The sequence below is a fragment of the Pongo pygmaeus genome, chromosome 20 (genome assembly GCF_028885625.2).
Source record: "Pongo pygmaeus isolate AG05252 chromosome 20, NHGRI_mPonPyg2-v2.0_pri, whole genome shotgun sequence".
In the NCBI taxonomy this organism is placed as follows: Eukaryota; Metazoa; Chordata; class Mammalia; order Primates; family Hominidae; genus Pongo; species Pongo pygmaeus.
In genome coordinates this window covers 9093037-9115037 of record NC_072393.2, presented here as the reverse complement: position 1 = coordinate 9115037, position 22001 = coordinate 9093037, and the positions used below count along the sequence as shown (strand labels likewise).

General features: G+C 45.5%; 1 protein-coding gene across 1 annotated transcript in view; it reads left to right on the top strand.

The window, feature by feature from the left end:
* Positions 1–22001, top strand: part of MUC16 (mucin 16, cell surface associated) — a 91323-nt gene that overhangs the window by 64878 nt on the left and 4444 nt on the right. Inside the window, exons 75-86 of the mRNA XM_063658436.1 lie at positions 3591–3763; positions 6669–6704; positions 8250–8300; positions 9084–9205; positions 9296–9363; positions 9512–9684; positions 11821–11951; positions 12308–12375; positions 14134–14282; positions 16527–16678; positions 17007–17074; positions 19152–19318. Coding sequence (XP_063514506.1) covers positions 3591–3763; positions 6669–6704; positions 8250–8300; positions 9084–9205; positions 9296–9363; positions 9512–9684; positions 11821–11951; positions 12308–12375; positions 14134–14282; positions 16527–16678; positions 17007–17074; positions 19152–19318 — 1358 coding nt within the window. The remainder of the gene's footprint in view (positions 1–3590; positions 3764–6668; positions 6705–8249; positions 8301–9083; positions 9206–9295; positions 9364–9511; positions 9685–11820; positions 11952–12307; positions 12376–14133; positions 14283–16526; positions 16679–17006; positions 17075–19151; positions 19319–22001) is intronic.

Genomic DNA, 22001 nt, shown 5'->3' with positions numbered 1-22001 from the left:
TGGTGTTTGTTTGGTTGGTTGGTTGGTTTTTGTCTTTTTAGTAATAGTTATTCTGACTGGTATTAATAACTTTTTTATTTATTCATGACAGTTTGATTTTTGACATATAATAATTGCTTGCATTTAAAGTGTACAACTTGATATTTTGGTAAACATTGTAAAATGATGGCCACATTTCAGCTAATTAATATATCTATTCTTTCTACATAGCTATCATGTTTGTACCCTTTGACCAGCATCACCCCATTTGCTCCTCCTCCCAGCCCCTGACAACCACCATCCTACTCTCTGCTTCTATGAGTTTGACAGTTTTAGATTCCACCTGTAAGTTAGATCATATGGTATTTGTCTTTCTGTGCCTGGTTTATTTCACTTAGCCTAATGTCCTCCAGCTCCATCTATGTTATCCCAAGTGGCAGGATTTTCTTCTTTCTTATATATTTCATTGTATATGTGTATGCCACATTTTCTTTACCCATTCATTCATTGAAGGTCGTTGAGCTTGTTTCCATATCTTGGCTATTGTGAATAGTGCTGCATGAACATAGGAGTGCAGATATCTCTTTAAGATACTGATTTCATTTCTTTTTTTTCTTTTTCTTTTCTTTTTTTTCTTTTTTTTTTTTGAGACAGAGTCTCACTGTGTCACCCAAGCTGGAGTGCAGTGGTGCAATCTCGGCTCACTGCAAACTCTGCCTCCTGAGTTCAGGCGATTCTTGTGCCTCAGCCTCCCAAGGAATTTTGCTCTTGCTTTCCAGGCTGGAGTGCAGTGGCATGACCTTGGCACACCACAACCTCCACCTCCCGGATTCAAGCGATTCTCCTGCCTTAGCCTCCCAGGTAGCAAGGATTACAGGCGCCCAACACCACACCAGGCTAATTTTTTTTGCATTTTTAGTAGAGACGGGGTTTTGCCATGTTGACCAGGCTGGTCTCAAATTCCTGGCCTCAAGTGATCCACCTGCCTCAGCCTCCTGAAGTGCTGGGATTTTACAGGCATGAACCACCACACCTGGCCTCATTTCCTTTAACTATATATGGGTTGAGCTATTCTCAGACGGTCCTTTTCTGCATCTATTTAAGAAAATCACATTTTTTAATATTGTGGCAAAAATACATGTAACATAAAATCTGCCATTTTAACCATTTTTAAATGTACAATTCAGTGACATTGATTATATTCACAATGTCATGCAGCCATCACCACTATTTATTTCTAATACTTTTCCATTGGGTAGATCCCTAACAGTGGGATTGCTGGGTCAAATGGTAGTTCTGATTTTTTTTTGTTTTTTGAGAAATGTCCATACTGTTTTTCATTTGAGGTTGTACTAATTTACATTCCCACCAACAGTGTATAAGAATTTCCTAGGCCGGGCACGGTGGCTTATGCCTGTAATCCCAGCATTTTGGGAGGCCCAGGCAGGTGGATCATGAGGTCAGGAGATCGAGACCACCCTGGCTAACATGATGAAACCCCATCTCTACTAAAAATAGGCAAAAAATTAGCCAGGCGTGGTGGCGGGTGCCTGTAGTCTCAACTACTGGAGAGGCTGAGGCAGGAGAATGGCATGAACCTGGAAGGCGGGGCTTTCAGTGAGCCGAGATCGCACCACTGCACACTTCAGCCTAGGCAACACAGCAAGACTCCATCTCAAAAAAAAAAAAAAAAAAAGTTTCCTTTTAGTGCATCCTTGCCAACTTGACTTTTCTGGGTTGGTTTGCATTCTCATGGTATTTGCTAGATACTTCTCCATTTATATTTTTACTCAACCCATGCCCATGGCACCACTCCTCTACCATTCCCACCAACCATGTATAAGAGTTCCTTTTCTTGCATCCTTGCCAACTTGACTTCTTCGGGTCAGTTTGCACTCTCTTGGTATTCACTATTTACTTCTCCATTTATATTTTTAGTCAACTGATGCCCATGGCACCGCTCCTCTGAGGGAGGTGCTGGGTACTAGAGTGATAAGACAGATGCTGTCCCTGCCCTCACCCAGTGGAGAAGAACAGATGCTAAACAGGAACATAAATATCTAAGTAAAGTGGCTTCAAATGGAGTAAAGTCATATGAAACATAAATAAATAGCAAGTGATGGGAAGAGCAACTTTACCCAGGATGAATCTTGGGCTGTGTCCCAAATGGCCATGAAAACTGTTCCAGGCAGGGAGAACACCATGAAAAAAGGTCTTGAGGTGCAAATGAGCTTGGCATGTTCTACGAACAGCAAAGAGGCCAGTGTGGCTGGAGCAGAGAGAAAGCAAGAAGGAAAGAGAGAGAGGATGAGACTCAAGACATCAGCAGGGTCAAAGGGCCTTGGAGGACTTGGATTTTTTTTTTTAAGACAGAGCTTTGTTCTTGTTGCCCAGGTATGATCTCGGCTCACCACAACCTCCACCTCCTGGGTTCAAGTGATTCCTCTGCCTCAGCCTCCCGAGTAGCTGGGATTACAGGCATGTGCCACCACACCCGGCTAGTTTTGTATTTTTAGTAGAAATGGGGCTTCTCCATGTTGATCAGGCTGGTCTCGAACTCCTGACCTCAGGTGATCCGCCTGCCTCGGCCTCCCAAAGTGCTGGGATTATAGGTGTGAGCCACTGCACCTGGCCTGGATTTTTTTTTTCTATATTGTGGTAACATACACATCACATTAAATTTACCATTTTAGCTATATTTCCTGTTCAGTGGCATCAAGCACTTTCACATTACTGTGCAACCATCACCACTATCATCCATCTCCAAAACTTTCTCATCTTCCCAAACTGAAACTCCATCCCCATGAAATACTCATTCCTCATCCCCCTCCTCAAGCCTCTGGCACCCACCATTCTACTTTCTGTCTCTGTGAATCTGATGATTCTAAGGACTTCCTATGAATGGAGGAATCATATGGTATATGTCCTGGTTTATACTGTATGGCTGGCTTATTTCACCAAATATAACGTTCTCAAAGTTCATCCATGTTGTAGCATGTGTCAGAATTCCCTTCCTTTTCCACTTGTATGTAAATGCTATATTTTGTTTTTCCATTCATTAGGACTTTGATTTTTGCAGGAAGTTGTCAAGGGGTGCTAGGTTCTGGGGCTTCAATATAATAAGAGTAAGCTAAACTGGTTCATTTCCTCCTTTGTGGAGACCATGTTCTGGCAGGAACAGGAACAAATAATTTATGATTACATAAAGGGTGACCAGGGCAGTGACAGGGAAAGAGTGAAGGATTGTGGGACCCAGAGGAGGCCCCTGACCTTGCCTAGGAAGATAGGAGGAGGAAGAGGAGGAGGAGGAAGAGGAGGAGGAGGAAGAGGAGGAGGAGGAGGAAGAGGAGGAGGAGGAGGAGGAGGAGGGAGTCCTCTAAGCTGAGACCTGGAAGATGACCAGGAAGTTATCCAGGTAAGGAGAAATGGGGAGAAGCTTCCAGACAAAAGCAACAGCAATTGCAAAGATCCTGAGATGACAGATAAGGCCAGGTGGAGAAAGTGCAAATTGTCAACGAGACCAAAATACGGACTGTGAGTTGTGCAGCGACCACAAGTGGAGAGGTGCCAGGTGGCCTTCATCCCCCAAAGCTGCACCTCTCCCTCCTCAGGTCTGTGAAGAGCGGCGCTGAGACACGGGTGGACCTCCTCTGCACCTACCTGCAGCCCCTCAGTGGCCCAGGTCTGCCTATCAAGCAGGTGTTCCATGAGCTGAGCCAGCAGACCCACGGCATCACCCGGCTGGGCCCCTACTCTCTGAACAAAGACAGCCTCTACCTTAACGGTGAGCAGCTCTCAGCCCCATCTCCCTGCCCCACCCCCCAGCCCCCACTGCAGTCCAGGAGGGTGTCTGTTTCCCGGTTCTCTAGGGAAAGACTTGGGGTTCAAGTGTTGGCATTACCACTGGCCCTCCCATAACCACCATGCAAGGTTGGACTGATTAATCCCATTTTACAGATGAAGAAACTGAGGCTTACACAGGCTAAGCAATTTACCTTGACAGTGGTGGAACCAGGATATGAACTCCACTTGTCAGCATTCGGTGCTATGATCCACTCCACATGTTTAACTCACAGAAGAGTCTTCCTGGTGGAGGCACTTGGGGGACAAAAAAACACATTTCCAGCCGTGCGCAGTGGCTCACGCCTGTAATCCCAGCACTTTGGGAAGCTGAGGCGGGCGGATCACAAGGTCAAGAGATTGAGACCACCCTGGCCAACATGGTGAAACCCTGTCTCTACTAAAAATACAATAATTAGCTGGGTGTGGTGGTGCGCGCCTGTAGTCCCAGCTACTCAGGAGGCTGAGGCAGGAGAATCGCTTGAACCCGGGAGGCGGAGGTTGCAGTGAGCCGAGATCGCACCATTGCACTCCAGCCTGGTGACAGAGCAAGACTCTTTTCAAAACAAAACGAAACAAACATGTTTCCCTTCCCTGCTTTCTTCTCACCATTGAGGAGGGATGGGCTTCTCTCCTACCTGAGGCCCCTATGCCAGGAAGATCTACGGGATCTAAGCTTCAGGCACACTGGGCCTCAGCATTGGTCTAGAACTCAGGAAAAGATAGCATTTAAGAAGGCATCCCCTAAATGGGGTTCTGAGAGGCAAAGCATGACTGTGGAGAATTGACAAAATAGCTCCCCTTTCATCCCCTCCACCGCCAACCCAAGAACAGTGCTTATCATCATGACCCCATGAGGTGGGCACCCCGTATCACTTATATGATGTACCTTTAGGTAGGTACCGGGATGTAGAGAGACATCCTGGGCTTTCATTACTCTTATTTTAGCAAAGAGGGAAACTGAGGCACAGAGAGGGGAAGGGACTTGCCCATGCCCACAGTAAGTTTTTGGCTAGTCTGAGTCTTGATGTTCTTTATTATTATTATTACTATCCTCCTCCTCATCATCATTGTATGTATACAGTTATGGGGTACAAGTGCAATTTTGTTACATGCATAGATTGCATAGTAGTGAAGTCAGACTTTCAGAGTATCCACCACTCCAATAACATACATTGTATCCATTAAGTCATTTCTCATCACCCACCTCGCTCCTACCCCCTCACCCTTCCAAGCCTCCTTTATCTATCATTCCCCTCTCTGAGTTCTTGTCTACATATTGTTTAGCTCCCACTTATGATTGAGAACATGTGCTATTTGTCTGTCTGTGTCTGACTTGTTTCACTTAAGGTAACTTCAGTTTCATCCATGTTGCTGCAAAAGACATGGATTCATTCTTTTTTTCTAACTCTTAAGTTCAGACATACACGTGCAGATTTTCTGTGTGGTTAAACTCATGTCACAGGGGTTTCTTGTACAGATTATTTCATCACCCAAGTATTAAGCCTAGTACCCATTAGTTATTTTTTCTGATGCTCTCCCTCCTCCCACCCTCCACCCTCCACCCTCCACCTGCCACCCTCCAACCTCAGGTAGGCCCCGGTGTCTGTTGTTCCCCTCTATGTGTCCATGTGTTCTCATCATTTAGCTCCCACTTATAAGTGAGAACAGGCAGTATTTGGTTTTCTGTTCCTGCATTAGTTTGCTAAAGATAATGACCTCCAGCTCCATCCATGTTCCTGCAACAGACACGATCTCATTCTTTTTTATAGCTGCATAGTATTCCATGGTGTATACGTACCACATTTTCTTTATCCAGTCTATCCTTGATGGGCATTTAAGTAGATTCCATGTCTTTGGTATTATGAATGGTGCTTCAATGAACATGTGTCTTTATGACAGAAAAATTTATATTCCTTTGGGCATATATGTAGTGATGGGATTGCTGGGTCGGATGGTAGTTCTGTTTTTAGCTCTTTGAGGAATCGTCCTGCTGCTTTCTACAGTGGATGAACTAATTTACACTCCCACCAACAGTGTATAAGCACTCCTTTTTCTCTGCAACCTCAGCAGCATGGTTTTATTTCTCTTTATGGCTGAATAGTGTTCCACTGTGCATATATACCACACTTTCTTTATGGATTCATCTGTTGATGGACATATAGGTTGATTCTACATCTCTGCTATTGTAAATAGTGCTGTGATAAACACACAGGTGCGGGTTGGGTCTTGATGATCTGAGTTAACATCCAGTCCCTTCAACTTGGCTATTGCAGGGAGCTGTTCCCCCTTGTAAACTGCAGCGCTTATATGCTTCATTTTGTTCCTTCATTTAGATTTACCAAGCAGCTACTATTAACCAGGTCTTGTGCCTGTCCCCAGGGACAGAGATAGGTTACATGTGCATCCTGTCCTAATGTAATCTCCAGAGGGGCGGAGACTGTTTTGTTCTACCCTATATTCCCCAAATGTAAAGGGAGCCTTGCACATAGTAAACCCTTAATAAACATTCATTGGGTGGAGGAATAGATTGGAGGAGGACTGGAAGGGGAGGCAGGGGTTATGGATGGATAGGAGGATAGACTTGTGAACACAAAGGTAGTGAGAGCCTCTCATTGGAGGCATGCTGGAGACGTGAGTAGGGAAGGGTCAGTGCTAATTGAAATATCAGGAAATTCTTTCTAGTGGTGAACACATTTAAGTCAAATATTAGATGATACATAAATGTGTCCATAATCTCTAGATACACAAAGGGAAAGGCATCCAGGCAGGGCCCCATAAGGACAAAGGCATGGAGTATCTGGGACAGTTCCACCACCTCCTCTTATGTGTGACTTCTTTGTTTCTAGGTTATAATGAACCTGGTCCAGATGAGCCTCCTACAAGTACGTGTCTTTGAATCCAGTGCCCATTTCAATCTCCGTGGGTCTTGGTTCAAGCTTTTCTCCTCATTCATGAAGAAAGGTTGCCCCAAATTCGGGCTGGTCCCCTGAGGTGGTGAGGGGCAATGTCTCAGTGGGAGGAAGAATGCTGAGTCCTTGGCCTGTTTTTAGACCTGCAGCCATAGTCTTGGCTTTGTGAATTTTCCATGTCCCTCTGGGTTGGAGGAAGAAGTTTGAACAAGCATTCCCTACAGGCATAGAGGTTGAGGTCAGATGATGACCTTGTTAGTCCATACCTCCTGATAAGAAAATCTCCTCCGAGTGACCCAGCAGAGGCTTCATGGTCAAGCTGCAGACTCTGCTGGCTACTGGTTTTGGCTAAATTTGCCCATTGCTTTATCCAGTGATCCACTTGTCTATCTTTCCAGCCATCCATTTTTCTATCCTTCCAGTCATCTCTCAGACACCATCCGTCCTTCCCTCCATCCCTCCATCCATCCATTCACCCATCCATCCATCCAACCCATTTTCCTGACCATTTACCTCCTCGTCCTTCCTTCCATCTGTCCTTTTATCCATCTATTCATCCATCACCCATCCTCCTGCCAATTCACCTGTTTGTCCTTTCTTCTGTCCTTCTATACATCTATCCATCCATCCATCCATCCATCCACCCATCCACTCATCCACCACCCATCCATCCTTCTGCCCATTCACTTTCTAGCCCCTCCTTCCTTCTGTCCTTCCATTCATCCATCCACCCATCTTCCTGCCCATTCACCTGCTTGTCCTTCCTTCTATCTGTCTTTTATCCATCTCTCCATCCATCCACCATCCATCCATCCATCCTTCTCCCTATTCACCGGTTTGTCTTTCTTTCTGTCCTTCCAACCATCCACCCATCTCTCCATTCATTCTCCTCTTCGTTCACCTGTTTCCTTATTTCTGTCTTTCCATCCATCCATCTATCCAGCCAGCCATCTCTCCACCCATTCTCCTCCCCATTCACTCAATTGTCCTTCCTTCCATCTGTCCTTTTATCCATCCATCCACCCATCCATCCATCCATCATCCATCCATCTATCCTTCTCCCCATTCACCTGTTTGTCCTTCTTTCTGTCCTTCCAACCATCCATCCATCCATCCATCATCCATCCATCTATCCTTCTCCCCATCCACCTGTTTGTCCTTCTTTCTGTCCTTCCAACCATCCATCCATCTCTCCATCCATCCTCCTGCCTATTCATCTGCCTGTCTCTCCTTCCTTCTGTCCTTCCATCCATTCATCCATCTTTCCATCCACCCACACATCCTCTTGCCCATTCACCTGCTTGTCCTTCCTTCCACCTGTCCTTTTATCCATCCATCCATCCATCCATCCATCCATCTTGCTCACTCCTCCACTCACACAATCACTCCTTCCCTCAGTCTCATTTATGGCCCACCTGTGAATGGTTGTCCTGGCTTGGACCACTGATGAAGCCCAGGGGAGCTTCTCCCACTAGGTGGTGGGCTTTTTTCCTCTCTGATGGACTGTTCCTTCCACAGCTCCCAAGCCAGCCACCACATTCCTGCCTCCTCTGTCAGAAGCCACAACAGGTATCTGGGGCCATTTTTCCTCCTCAAAGATTAGACTAGCATTTCAATCAGACACCTGCCCTCATGGAGCCCCAAATTTTATGAAGTAAATAGACCATCATAATGTCAGATGTTTTGGGGTGAGACACCTGGCATAATTGGGAAGGAGGAGGGCTTTCTGGAGAAAGTTTCACCCGAACTGAGTCTTTAAGGATGATTAAGAGTGATTCAGGCAAATAGGGCATGAACAGTAAAACTGAAAGAGGGGATTCCATGAGCAAAGCCTCAGTGGCCAGAAACAGCATAGAGTATAGGGAGAAGTGAGAGAAATTTGGTTTGCATGAAACATAAAGCTTAACCCAGAGTGGATGGATAAGTGAGACTGAAAGGTCAGCAGGAGCCAGATTGGGAAGGGCCTTGAATGCCAAGTCAAGAAATTTGAACTTAACACTGAAGGCCATAGGGAGCTGTGGATGGTACTAGAGCAGGGACAGCCATAGTGAGACTGTCATTTCAGAAAGATTCTTTTTGTGTTCAGTATAGAGAATGTCCTTTAGACAGGGCATCCAGTGAGTCTGCCAGGGTACTAATCAGGGTGAGAGAAAATAAGACCTGAACTGGGATAGGGGAGGAGAGAGAGGATATATGTGATGAATATTCAGCAAAGAGAATTGGTGTTACTTGGAGGGGAGAAGATACGTAGCTTCTGACTTGGATGGCCACACTAGTTAATAATGAGTGTAGTCTGATCTAGTCTCAGACCAGCCCTCAGTTGCAGACGTCTCTCCTCCTCCCCTCCTGCAGCCATGGGGTACCACCTGAAGACCCTCACACTCAACTTCACCATCTCCAATCTCCAGTATTCACCAGATATGGGCAAGGGCTCAGCTACATTCAACTCCACCGAAAGGGTCCTGCAGCACCTGGTGAGACCCTGGTCCCAGCAGCTCCTGGTGGGATAAATCCTACCCCCAGCCTCTGTTCCTCGGCTTACCCTCTTCCTCCTTCCTCTCAAGCTCAGACCCTTGTTCCAGAAGAGCAGCATGGGCCCCTTCTACTTGGGTTGCCAACTGATCTCCCTCAGGTGAGACCACTTCCTGGCCATTTGCCAGTAACGACCACCCCTTTTGTGACCACCCCTTCCTCAGCCTTCCCCTGCTCCTCCCTCCTCTGCTCTTTACCTGCAGAGGTCTCGGGACCTCTCTAGAGTCCTCAAATTCCTCTCTCCCCAGGCCTGAGAAGGATGGGGCAGCCACTGGCGTGGACACCTCCTGCACCTACCACCCTGACCCTGTGGGTCCCGGGCTGGACATACAGCAGCTTTACTGGGAGCTGAGTCAGCTGACCCATGGTGTCACCCAACTGGGCTTCTATGTCCTGGACAGGGATAGCCTCTTCATCAATGGTGAGTGTCAGGCTGAACTTGGATTTACAGTGACTTTTTGGGGGTTGGTTTCTTTGTTTTTGAGATGGAGTCTCACTCTATCACCCAGGCTGGAGTGCAGTGGTGCAGTCTCGGCTCTGCAACAGTGATTCTCCTGCCTCAGCCTCACAAGTAGCTGGGATTACAGGTGCATGCCACCATGCTCAGCTAATTTTTGTATTTTTAGTAGAGACAGGGTTTCGCCATGTTGCCCAGGCTGGTCTCGAACTCCTGACCTCAGGTGATCCACCTGCCTTGGCCTCCCAAAGTGCTGGGATTACAGGCATGAGCCACCATGCCCGGCCCACCGTGACTATTATTTGTCCCTTTCCTGTCTAAAAAAAATAGCCCAAGGCCTGGCTGGGGGACAACCTTCCCCAAACCACCAAGGGGAGGGTCTTTCCCATTATTTTGAGTAAATAGCATGAAATTCTTTGACCAAATTAATGTCATAAATTGTTTGTCTCTTTCTCCTTCACTTTTGTTTCCAACTTGGTTGCGGTATAACTATCAAATACAATTGTGTGTATTTAAGATGTATAATGCAGTGATTTAATATATGTGTAGCTTATGAAATGATTACCATAATCAAATTAGTTAACACTGCTATCATGTCACATAGTTACCGTGTGTCTGTGTGCGTCTGTTTGAGTTAGAGAGAAAGAGAACATTTAAGGTCTACCCTCATAGAAAATTTCAGGTTTACAATACAGTATTATTAACTATAATCATCAAGCTTTATACTCGATCCCCACAACTTATTCATCTTGTAACTAAAAGTTTGTATTTTGTGACCAACATCTCCCCATTTTCTCTATCACCACCCCCATGCCCCTAGCCCCTGATAACCATCATGCTACTCTCTGCTTCTGTAAGTTTGACTTCTTCTGATCCCACATATAAGTGAGATCATGCAGTATTTGTTTTTCTCTATCTGGTTTATTTCACTTAGCATAATGAAAACCCCCAGGTACATCCATAATTAATTTCAATTCAAAACCCAAGTGGCTGAGCCATTGGCATCCTTTGGGACAGGATAGCAGGTCCCTTCTATATGAGGATCCTCTGTGTCAGTGGTTATTACCAGGGGACAATTCTGCACTTCTGCCCCACCCCACTTCCCAACTGGGAGACTCTAGGCAATATCTGGAATCATTTTTGGGTATCACAACTCAGGGAGGGAAGGAGGGTGCAACTGGCATCTAGTGGGTCAGTAGCCCATTTTCAAGTGCACAGGAGATGCCCACCCCAGGGAATGATCCAGCCCCAAATGCCAATAATTTCAAGGGTGAGAAATCCTGTTGTACATGGTCCCAAAGTTCCTAGATGGGCACAAGGCTGACATTTATCACACTTTACTGTAAGTACTTGTTAAATTATCTGATTCCCCCTTACCCTGTGAACTCAACAAAATTACAGTCTGAGTGCCACTGTACCCTTGGTTCTCAGTACATCAGCACACCATAGTATGGAAAGAATCATTGAATGAGTGAGCAAATTAAAGACTAGTGTCTCTGCTGTAACTCACATACATTAATTCATTCATTCAGCAAACATATATGGGTGGCTGTTCTGCCCCAAGCCTTGTACTGGGTCTGGAGATAGAAGACACATTTTTCTGTCTCTGAAAAACTCATACTCAAGTTAACAACAAATTAGGGGCACAATAAAGACCCCACTGCTGTTATTAACAGGGTACTACGGGAGCTGAGAGGAGGAGTAAATTAAGGAGGGCTTCCTGGAGGAGGGTGTTATATACCCGGCCCTGTGCTGGGACACAATAATGAATAAGACAGACTTGGGCTGTCCTGGAGCTCCCTCTCACTGGGCTTTTGAAGCGTGAGCAGGAGTTTTGCAGGAAATGAAAAGGATGCATTCCTAGAAGTGAGAACTGCACAGCACATGCAGGAAAGCTCAGCTCAGGAGAATCTGTGTAATATTCCATTTTTCCCTCTCTTTGGGGCAACTTTCCGTCTAAGAGCTCCTGCAATGCCCAGCATGTGGACCTGAAATTGACTGATTCTGACAGTAGGCAGGGGACCGCTGGGCCATTCTGGCTCTGCATTTTGTGATCAACATTTCCCCACCATGTTCTTTTCTTCTTCTCTGTGGCTCCAGGCTATGCACCCCAGAATTTATCAATCCGGGGCGAGTACCAGATAAATTTCCACATTGTCAACTGGAACCTCAGTAATCCAGACCCCACATCCTCAGAGTACATCACCATGCTGAGGGACATCCAGGACAAGGTGGGGCATCTCTCACCCCTCCCGTCTTCCCTGCCCTGTGTACTTCTCTCCCTCTTCTACCTGATTTGTCTATTAAGTGATCATTTCAAATGCTTCACTTCACTACGTATTCTGGGTTCTCTCTCAGTTTCCAAAAGTACTCTCTTGACTACCATTCCCATTCCACAGATGGGCAAACTGAGGCTCAGAAAGGGGCGTGGTGTGCCTAGGGTCACACAGTGATTTAGGAACAGAGTTAGGATTTGAACTCTGGTCCCCTTTGCTCCAAGTCCTGTGTTTTTTTTCCACTGGCATCAGCGGCCCCTCCACCCCCAAGAGACCTCCATCTCACCCACTCTCCCTACCCATCCTTCTAGGTCACCACACTCTACAAAGGCAGTCAACTACATGACAAGTTCCGCTTCTGCCTGGTCACCAACTTGACGTAAGTTCTGAAGGTCATAAGCGGTGACCAAGCTTGTGGCTGTGTCTCTGAGCACCCTTGAGCTAGACGTCCCCAGTGGGGTACCCATTCTCCCCTACATCCCTGTTAGCTAATCCTACTATCTCTTTGCATAAATCCTCAAGGTAGGGAGTGAGGATTAACCTCATGGGGCCACCAACTTCCAGCATCCACCTTCTTCTTTTTTTCTGGACACTTGGGAAAAGATAACTTTTTGATGTAGAATTCAAAATATTAGCCCAATAATAATATTTAACATCAACCAGCCTCCTCTCATTTAATTCTCACAACAGAATCTATGAGTGGAGTGCAAAAATCATCCCTATTGTGCAGATGGGAAAACTGAGGGTCAGTAGAGTGAACGTCCCAAGAACCATCAAAGTTGGGATTTGAACCCAGGTCTCTGATGACTGGATGAAGGAATGAAGATATCTATACTTGGGAAGAGGAGGGTCACAGGACACAGGGCTGACTTTGCATATTTCTAAACTTCAAAGATTTTTGTATTTCAGCTGGGAACATGGAGAAGGTTAATGGGAACAAAAAATATAAAGAATTAATAAGACCTAGTATTTGCTAGCACAACAGGGTGACTATAGTAAAAAATAACTTGATTGTACATTTTAAAATATAACTAAAGGTATATGCTTGGATTGTTTGCAACACAAAGGATATATGCTTGAGGGGATGGATACCCCATTTACCCTGATGATTATTATGCATTACATGCTTGTATCAAAAATCTCATGTACCCCAAAAATATAAAAACACCTACTATGTACCCACAAAAATTAAAAACAAATAAAATCAAAAGTAGGCTAGGCACAGTGGCTCACGCCTGTAATCCCAGCACTTCGGGAGGCCACGGCAGGCAGATCTCTTGAGCCCAGAAGTTCAAGACCAGTGAGGGCAACACAGGGAGACCTAGTCTCTACAAAAAATACAAAAATTAGCCAGGCATGGTGGCACACACCTGTAGTCCCAGCCACTCAGGAAGCTGAGGTGGGAGGATCACCTGAGCCTAGGAGGCTGCACTCCAGCCTGGGTGACAGAGCGAGACCCTATCTCAAAAAAAATAAAATAAAATAATAAGTAGAAATCAAGAGGGAAAATGTGGGAGAAATTGGGATAATTTTAACAATACCTTCCACAAGAGTGATGATGAAGAATGCATAAGTCACTTTTAGCAGTCTTGATCTATAAAAAGTGTTCAATAAATGTCGATTATTGTTACTGTTATTGCTTCTAGACATAATTCCTGGAAGCCTTCTTTTTTTTTTTTTTTTTTTTTTTTGAGATGGAGTCATGCTCTGTTGCTCAGGCTGGAGTGCAGTGGTGTGATCTTGGCTCACTGCAACTGCCTCCTGGGTTCAAGCAATTCTCCTGCCTCAGCACCCCCCCCATGTAGCAGGGACTACAGGCACGCGCCACCACACCCGGTGTAGTTTTGTATTTTTATTAGAGACAGGGTTTTGCCATGTTGGTCAGGCTGGTCTTGAACTCCCGACCTCAGGCAATTTGCCTGCCTCGGCCTCCTAAAGTGCTGAGATTACAGGCGTGAGCCACTGCGTCCAGCCGAAGGCCTCCCATTTTGATCAGAACCCTTCTCTAGACTGGGGGTGGGGGCAGCTAGGCACCCCACCACCACCTTGCCTCTAGATCTTTCGCTCTTTAAAGACAGCAACCGATGACCCTGCTGATGCTGAGTACTGGCTGAATTCCTGTGGTCTCTGTCCCTAGGATGGACTCTGTGTTGGTCACTGTCAAGGCATTGTTCTTCTCCAATCTGGACCCCGGCCTGGTGGAGCAAGTCTTTCTAGCTAAGACCCTGAATGCCTCATCCCATTGGCTGGGCTCCACCTACCAGTTGGTGGACATCCATGTGACAGGTACAAGGTGGGGTGGCTGGTTTCATAACTGGAAGAGGTGGGGTTCTGAGGAAAGATGGGGCTTCTCAGTACCAGCGGAATTGGTGGAGGCTCTAGAGAGGGAAAGGGAGGCTTTCTGGAGACCCACGTAGGTGACCTCTGGCAGTAGATCATCCAATGAGGCAGGAACAGAACACTCAGCCATTACACCTAAGAGAATAGCTATTTTTACATGTAAAAAGAATTGAGTTGAGTGAATGAATCAATAAATCATTTATTTTGAATCAATTTATTGATTCATTCATTTAATTAATGAATAATAAATGATTCAGTACATAATTGATTAATTGATTTAATTGAGAATTGATTTAATTGATTAATTGATTGATTAAAATGATTAAATGAATGAATCGATAAATGAATAAGTCATTCATTCATTCAATAAACAATGGAAGTAGGCCAGGCGTGGTGACTCACGCCTGTAATCCCAGCACTTTGGGAGGCCCAGGCGGGTGGATCACGAGGTCAGGAGATCGAGACCATCCTGGCTAACACGGTGAAGCCCCGTCTCCACTAAAAATACAAAAAAATTAGCCGGGCATGGTGGTGGCCGCCTGTAGTCCCAGCTACTCAGGAGGCTGAGCCAGGAGAATGGCGTGAACCCAGGAGGCAGAGCTTGCAGTGAGCCGAGATCACGCCACTGCACTCCAGCCTGGGCAACAGATCAAGACTCTGTCTCAAAAATAAATAAATAAATAAAAATAAAAAATAAATAAACAATGGAAGTAAACACGCACTAATGATACAGTGTGATCATTGCTATGATAAGGGAATTTCAGGAGCCTGTGGGAGCCCCAAGGAGGAACACACAACCTTGTCTTGGAAAGTTTTGTGTAGGAAGGGGTGAAGAAGCTGAGATCTGACAGACAATGGGACCTAGCCGGGGGTAATAGATGGAGAATTGTGCTCCATGCATCTATAACCTAGAAGATAGAAAGAATATGGCATTTGGCCGCGTGCGGTGGCTCACGCCTGTAATCCCAGCACTTTCAGAGGCCGAGATGGGTGGATCACCTGAGGTCAGGAGTTCAAGACCAGCCTGACCAATATGATGAAACCCCATCTCTGCTAAAAATACAAAAATTAGCCAGGCGTGGTGGTGTGTGCCTGTAATCCTAGCCACTTGGGAGGCTGAGACAGGAGAACCGCTTGAACTCGGGAGGCGGAGGTTGCAGTGAGCCAAGATTGTGCCATTGCACTCAAGCCTAGGCAAAAAGAGCAAAACTGCGTCTCAAAAAAAAAAAAAAGAACATGGCATTTTGGGGCAAGTTTAAGAAGATTGGTGTAGCTGGAGCATCCGCTTTGATATTGGAGAGGTGACAGTTGAAGCCAAAGATGTGGGCAGAGACTTTGTTGGGTACTGGAATGGCTTGGGGAGGAACATGACACACTCATGAGTTCTGCTTTAGAAAGAAAATGAAATGAATTCTGCTCATCCTTTGGGTGCTGTGTGCAGAATGGAGGGTGGGGGGAGAGGAGAGCGGAGGCAAGAAGACCCTTTAGGAACAAATATCATTAGTTAGAAGATTCTGGGTTGCTCAGCGCCTGCAATTGCTGACTACACCCCCAGAGAAACCCAGTCTCTTTTCCCCCATGTTGTAGGGAATTCTTACAATGCTTGGTAGAAAGAGAATTGGACAGGTAGATGGGTGGATGGATGCAAGTTGGACAGATGGATGGAGGAAGATCCTCCATCCAATACAGAGCTGTTACCTAAAACTCTCCATCCCACCTTTAAAATCCTAGCTCAGCCAGGTGCGGTGGCTCACACCTGTAATCCTAGCACTTTGGGAGGCCAAGGCGGGCGGATCACCTGAGGTCGGGAGTTCGAGACCAGCCTGACCAACATGGAGAAACCCTGTCTCTATTAAAAATACAAAAAAAAAAAAAAAAAAAATTAGCCAGGCAGGGTGGCGCATGCCTGTAATCCCGCTACTCGGGAGGCTGAGGCAGGAGAATGGCTTGAACCCAGGAGGTGGAGGTTGTGGTGAGCCAAGATCACGCCATTACACTCCAGACTGGGCAAAGAGAGTGAAACTGTCTCAAAAAACAAAACAAATGACCCCCCTGCCAAAAAAAAAAAAAAAAAAAAGAAAAACCTAGCTCAGCTCACACTGCCAGGAATAAGTAAGCTAGCTGGAATAATCTCTTTCTTAAAACCCTGCCTTGATAGTGGATTTTTACATACTTTTTTTTAAATTCTAGAAATGGAGTCATCAGTTTATCAACCAACAAGCAGCTCCAGCACCCAGCACTTCTACCTGAATTTCACCATCACCAACCTACCATATTCCGGGGACATGGCCCAGCCAGGCACCACCAATTACCAGAGGAACAAAAGGAATATTGAGGACGCGGTGAGAAGGGGGTGGTGTGTCCACTCTGTTGCCATGCAGAAACTGACTTATGCATACGGGGTAGCCACAGGGTGACTTTTTATAATGATCCACAAAGACAGGTTCTTATTCCCATTCAAGACACAAGCACAGAGAGGTTCAGTAGCTGACCCAAGGTCACACAGCTAAGTCATACCCTAGAAGAGCATGTCCTTTGATATACATACCTGGGCAAGTGGTTGTCATGACAAGAAGCAAAATAGATGGAGAAGTGTGCTCAGTGGCTGAAACTTCTCTGATGCTACTGGGGCCAGGATTCTGACCTAAGAAACATCACCCTGTCTTTCAGCTCAACCAACTCTTCCAAAACAGCAGCATCAAGAGTTATTTTTCTGACTGTCAAGTTTCAACATTCAGGTGAGTTCTAACTCAGGACCTAATGACTCTAGGAACTTCTGCTGTGCTTTAAATAGAAGTGTCCCCAAGCCATAGCTTTGATGGAAGAGAGCCCTAGAAATAGAGAGCTGTTAACTAAAAACCAGCTTTTTCCTAAAGCTGGAGCCCAACTGGCTTCAACACTCGAGCTGGTGTAAATCTCAGCAGACATAAAGGTACCTGGTGCTGAGGCCATGGAGTCTAGAGTGTAGAATCTACTACATTAAGACATCAGCTACTGAAATCAGGACCTATGGAAGATGGGGGAAGGAGGGGACTAAAACCAGATGACTTAGAATCTAGCAGCCTAACTCTGCTTTTCAATGAGAGGTATCATTTCCAATGGGCGGGTACCAATGATTTTTTTGTTTTGTTTTTGACAACTGCCCTGAGAACAGGCTTTCCTCACTAAACAAATTCTGAGTCAGAACAAATAAATATGATCCCTGAGAATAGGGCTTTTTCAAGGAGCTGCCAAACAGATCAAATAGTGACAATGTTCTGCAGATTGATGTCTGGAGAACTCTAAAGCTATTTTGACTGCTAGGCAGCTGGTTTTCACAGCTATCATGATTCTGAGGCTGCTGGTTTTCAAAGTTACTGAGGGTCTTGCTGGATGCAGTGGCTCGCGACTGTAATCCCAGCACTTTGGGAGGCCAAGGTGGATGGATCGCTTGAGCTCAGGAGTTTGAGACCAGCCTGGGCAATATGGTGAAAACACATCTCTATAAAAAATACAAAAATCAGCTGAGCATAGTGGCATGCACTGTAGTCCCAGTTACTTAGGAGGCTGAGGTGGGAGGATGGCTTGAGCCCAGGAGGCAGAGGTTGCAGTGAGCTAAGATTGTGCCATGCACTCCAGCCTGGGCAACAGAGCCAGAGCCTGTCTCAAAAAATAATAATAATAATAATAATAATAATAATAATAATAATAATAAAATACTGAGGATCTTGAAAGAGAACTGTGGAAATAATTCAAGTTAAAATGCCACAAAGCTTGCTCTTTTTACTGATATTTAACACTTTCCTTAACTAAACACCCCTTGAATTTTTGCAAGCCTTTGGTTCACTTCTAGACTTCTGGAAAAATTGATTTGGACTATTTTGGCCAATGTTCTCGTTGATTTTATGGGTATTCAGAAGTCGTTACCCCAACATTCCAGAAATATTCTCCCTGTGGCTATTACTTTATTTATTTATTTATTTATTTATTTATTTATTTGAGACAGAGTCTCCCTCTGTTGCCCAGGCTGGAGTGCAGTGGTGCAATCTCAGCTCACTGCAACCTCCACTTCCAGGTTCAAGCGATTCTCCTGCCTCAGCCTCCCAAATAGCTGGGATTATGGGCGTGCGCCACCATACCAGCTAATTTTTGTGTTTTTAGTAGAGATGGGGTTTCACTGTGTTGGCCAGGCTGGCCTTGAACTCTTGATCTCAAGTGATCCACCCGCCTTGGCCTCCCAAAGTGCTGGGATAACAGGCATGAGCCACTGTGCCTGGCCTCCCTGTGGCTATTTTTAAATGAATTAAGTAGAATAAAATTAGAAATTCAGTTCTTCTCCCACACTAGCTGCATTTTAAGCATTTAATAACAACATGAAGCTACTAATGGCTGCATTGTGTAGTGCAGATGTAGAATTTTTTTTTTGTTTTTTGTTTTGTTTTTGAGATGGAGTCTCGCTCTGTCACCAGGCTAGAGTGCAATGGCGCGATCTCGGCTCACTGCGATCTCTACTCCCTGGTTCAAGTGATTCTCCTGCCTCAGCCTCTCGAGTAGCTGGGATTACAGGCACACGCCACCACACCCAGCTAATATTTGTATGGATGGTCTCAATCTCCTGACCTCGTGATTTGTATGGATGGTCTCGATCTCCTGACCTCATGATCCGCCTGCCTGGGCCTCCCAAAGTGCTGGGATTACAGGCATGAGCCACTGTGCCCGGCCAACATAGAATGTTTACATCATTGTAGAAAGTTCCTGCAGGAAGAGCCTAGAAGGAGAAAGCCTAGAATCATGATAAAATTGCAGATATCTTTGCTTATCCCTGTCCCCTTCCAGGTCTGTCCCCAACAGCGACCACACTGGGGTGGACTCCCTGTGTAACTTCTCGCCACTGGCTCGGAGAGTAGACAGAGTTGCCATCTATGAGGAATTCCTGCGGATGACCCGGAATGGTACCCAGCTGCAGAACTTCACCCTGGACAGGAGCAGTGTTCTTGTGGATGGTAAAGCTCCCTGGGTCATTGGGGCTGAGGTGGAAGCTCCCACTTCCTAACCTGGGTCTTTCCCTGGGAATCCGAAGGCTTGGGGACGATTCATCATCAAGCTTTCTCAGACTGGGAGAAGGTGGCTTAGTTCTCCTAGGCTTTACCCATCATTGAAGGAAAGAAAAGGATGCCCGAGGGATATGGGAGGCATTTGCCCTCTTCTGGCCAGCTCTGTGACCTCAGGCTAGTCACATCTCCTCTCTGGACTTCTTATCTCTCTGTACTTAGCAAGCCACTTGGTTTTTGGTTCCCATCTTGCCTGCCCTAGATGGTATTGCTCCTCCACCCCCAGGCAGCTGCAGTGTTAAACAATTACCCTGATTAGTTATTGTAGTTGTGTTGTTTGTTTGTTTTTGAGAGAGGGTCTCACTCTGTCACCTAGGCTGGAGTGCAGTGACATGATCTCAGCTCACTGCAACCTCAACCCCCGGACTCAAGCAATCCACCCACCTCAGCCTCCCAAGTAGCTGGGACTACAGCCATGCGCCACCACACCCGGATAATTTTTGTATTTTTTCTAGAGATGGGGTTTTGCGACATTGCCCAGGCTGGTCTTGAACTCCTGAGCTCAAGCATGCCACCTGCTTCAGCCTCCCAAAGTGCTGGGATTACAAGCAGGCAGGCACCACTGCACCCGGCTCTGGTTTTTTGTGTTTGTTTTTTTCTTTTAGAGGCAGGGTCTCACTCTGTTAACCAGAATGGAGTACAGTGGTGCAATCACAGCTCACTGCAGTCTTGAACTCCCAGGCTCAAGCGAGCCTCCCACCTCAGCCTCCCGAGTAGCTGGAACTACAGGCACGTGTCACCATGACTTGCTAATTTCTAAATTTTTTGTAGAGACAGGGTCTCACTATGTTGCCCAGACTGGTCTAACTCCTGGCCACAAGTGATCCTCCTGCCTCAGCAGGTCAATGAGGGCTTCCAGTTTCAAGTTCTATGTGATTCATCCTCAACAAATGTGGTAGGATGGACCTATTTTCCAACTCTGGAGATGGCTTCAAGGTGGCTCAACTTTGCATATCCAATTTTACCCATTCAAAGAATAGTTATATACATTGTACCATGTATCAGGAATATAACAGAGAGTAACTGTCTGCTCTTTCACCACTACATTCCAAGAAACCCATATTCTGCCTGGCACATAATAAACACTCAACTCATATTTGCAGAAGGAATAACTAGATTTCATACAAGGTTCTTTTCAAGTCAAATGTGAATAATGTTTTAGACGGGACCTTCCAATGCCTGTGTGCACTGTCCTTGGTTCTGAATTATTGTTGTGCAAGAGAGTACTGTTGATCCTTCAGAATCAACAAGCCTTTCACATGCCTGTCACAGGTTTTTCTTTTTCTTGTTTTACCAATTTGGTTTTTTGTTTGTTTGTTGTTGTTGTTTTGTTTTTTATTTGTTTTTGTTTTTGTTTTTTTTGAGACAGAGTCTCGCTCTGTCGCCCAGGCTGCAGTGCAGTGGCACGATCTCGGCCCACTGCAAGCGCTGCCTCTTGGGTTCACGCCATTTTCCTGCCTCAGCCTCCTGAGTAGCTGGGACTACAGGCGCCCGCCACCATGCCTGGCTAATTTTTTTTGTATTTTTAGTAGAGACAGGGTTTCACCATGTTGGCCAGAATGGTCTCAATCTCCTGACCTCGTGATCTGCCCACCTGGGCCTCCCAAAGTGCTGGGATTACAGGCGTGAGCCACCACACCGGGCCCCAATTTTTTTTTTTAATTAAAATTGTTGTCAGCTTACAAGCTTTCTAAAACCAGGCCATGGACCCAGCATGGCTGTAGTTTGCCAAACCTTGCCTTGAATCAGTACCATCCAATAGAACTTTCTGCAGTGATAGAAAATGTTTCTATCTGTGCCATTCAGCACAAAGCCATGTGTGATTACTAAGCTTGAAGTGTGGTTAATGTAACTGAGATACCGAAGTTTTAATTTTATTTAATTTTAATTTAAAAAGCCACTTGTGGCTGCTCCATATTGCACACTACTTTTTAAAGTTATTATTTGTATATATTTAAGGGGTACAAGTGCAATTTTGTTACATGGATTTATTGCCCAGTGGGGAAGTCTGGGCTTTTAGGGTATCCATTACCTGAATAATGTACATTGTACCCATTGAGTAATTTCTCATCATCCACTCTCCTCCACTCCCCAACCCTTCCAAGTCTCCCCTGTCTATTATTCCACTCTCTATGTCCATGCCTATGCATTATTCAGCATTGATATGTCTATGCATTATTTAGTCAAATACATGTGCTATTTGACTTCCTGTATCTGAGTTGTTTGACTTAAGATAATGACCTTCACTTCCATCCATGTTGCTGCAAAAGACATGATTTCATTCTTTTTTATGCCTGTGTGGTATTGCAGTGTATGTGTGTGTGTGTGTGTGTGTGGAGAGAGAGATCACATTTTCTTTATACAGTCCTCCATTGATGGACACTTAGGTTGATTCCATATCTTTGCTATTGTGAATAGTTTTGTGGTGAACACACAGGTGCAGGTGTCTTTTTGACAGAATTATTTATTTTCCTTTGTGTAGATACCCAGTCATGGGATTCCTGGATCAAATGGTAGTTTCATTTTTAGTTCTTTGAGAAATATCCGTATGTTTTTCATAGAGATTGTACTAAAT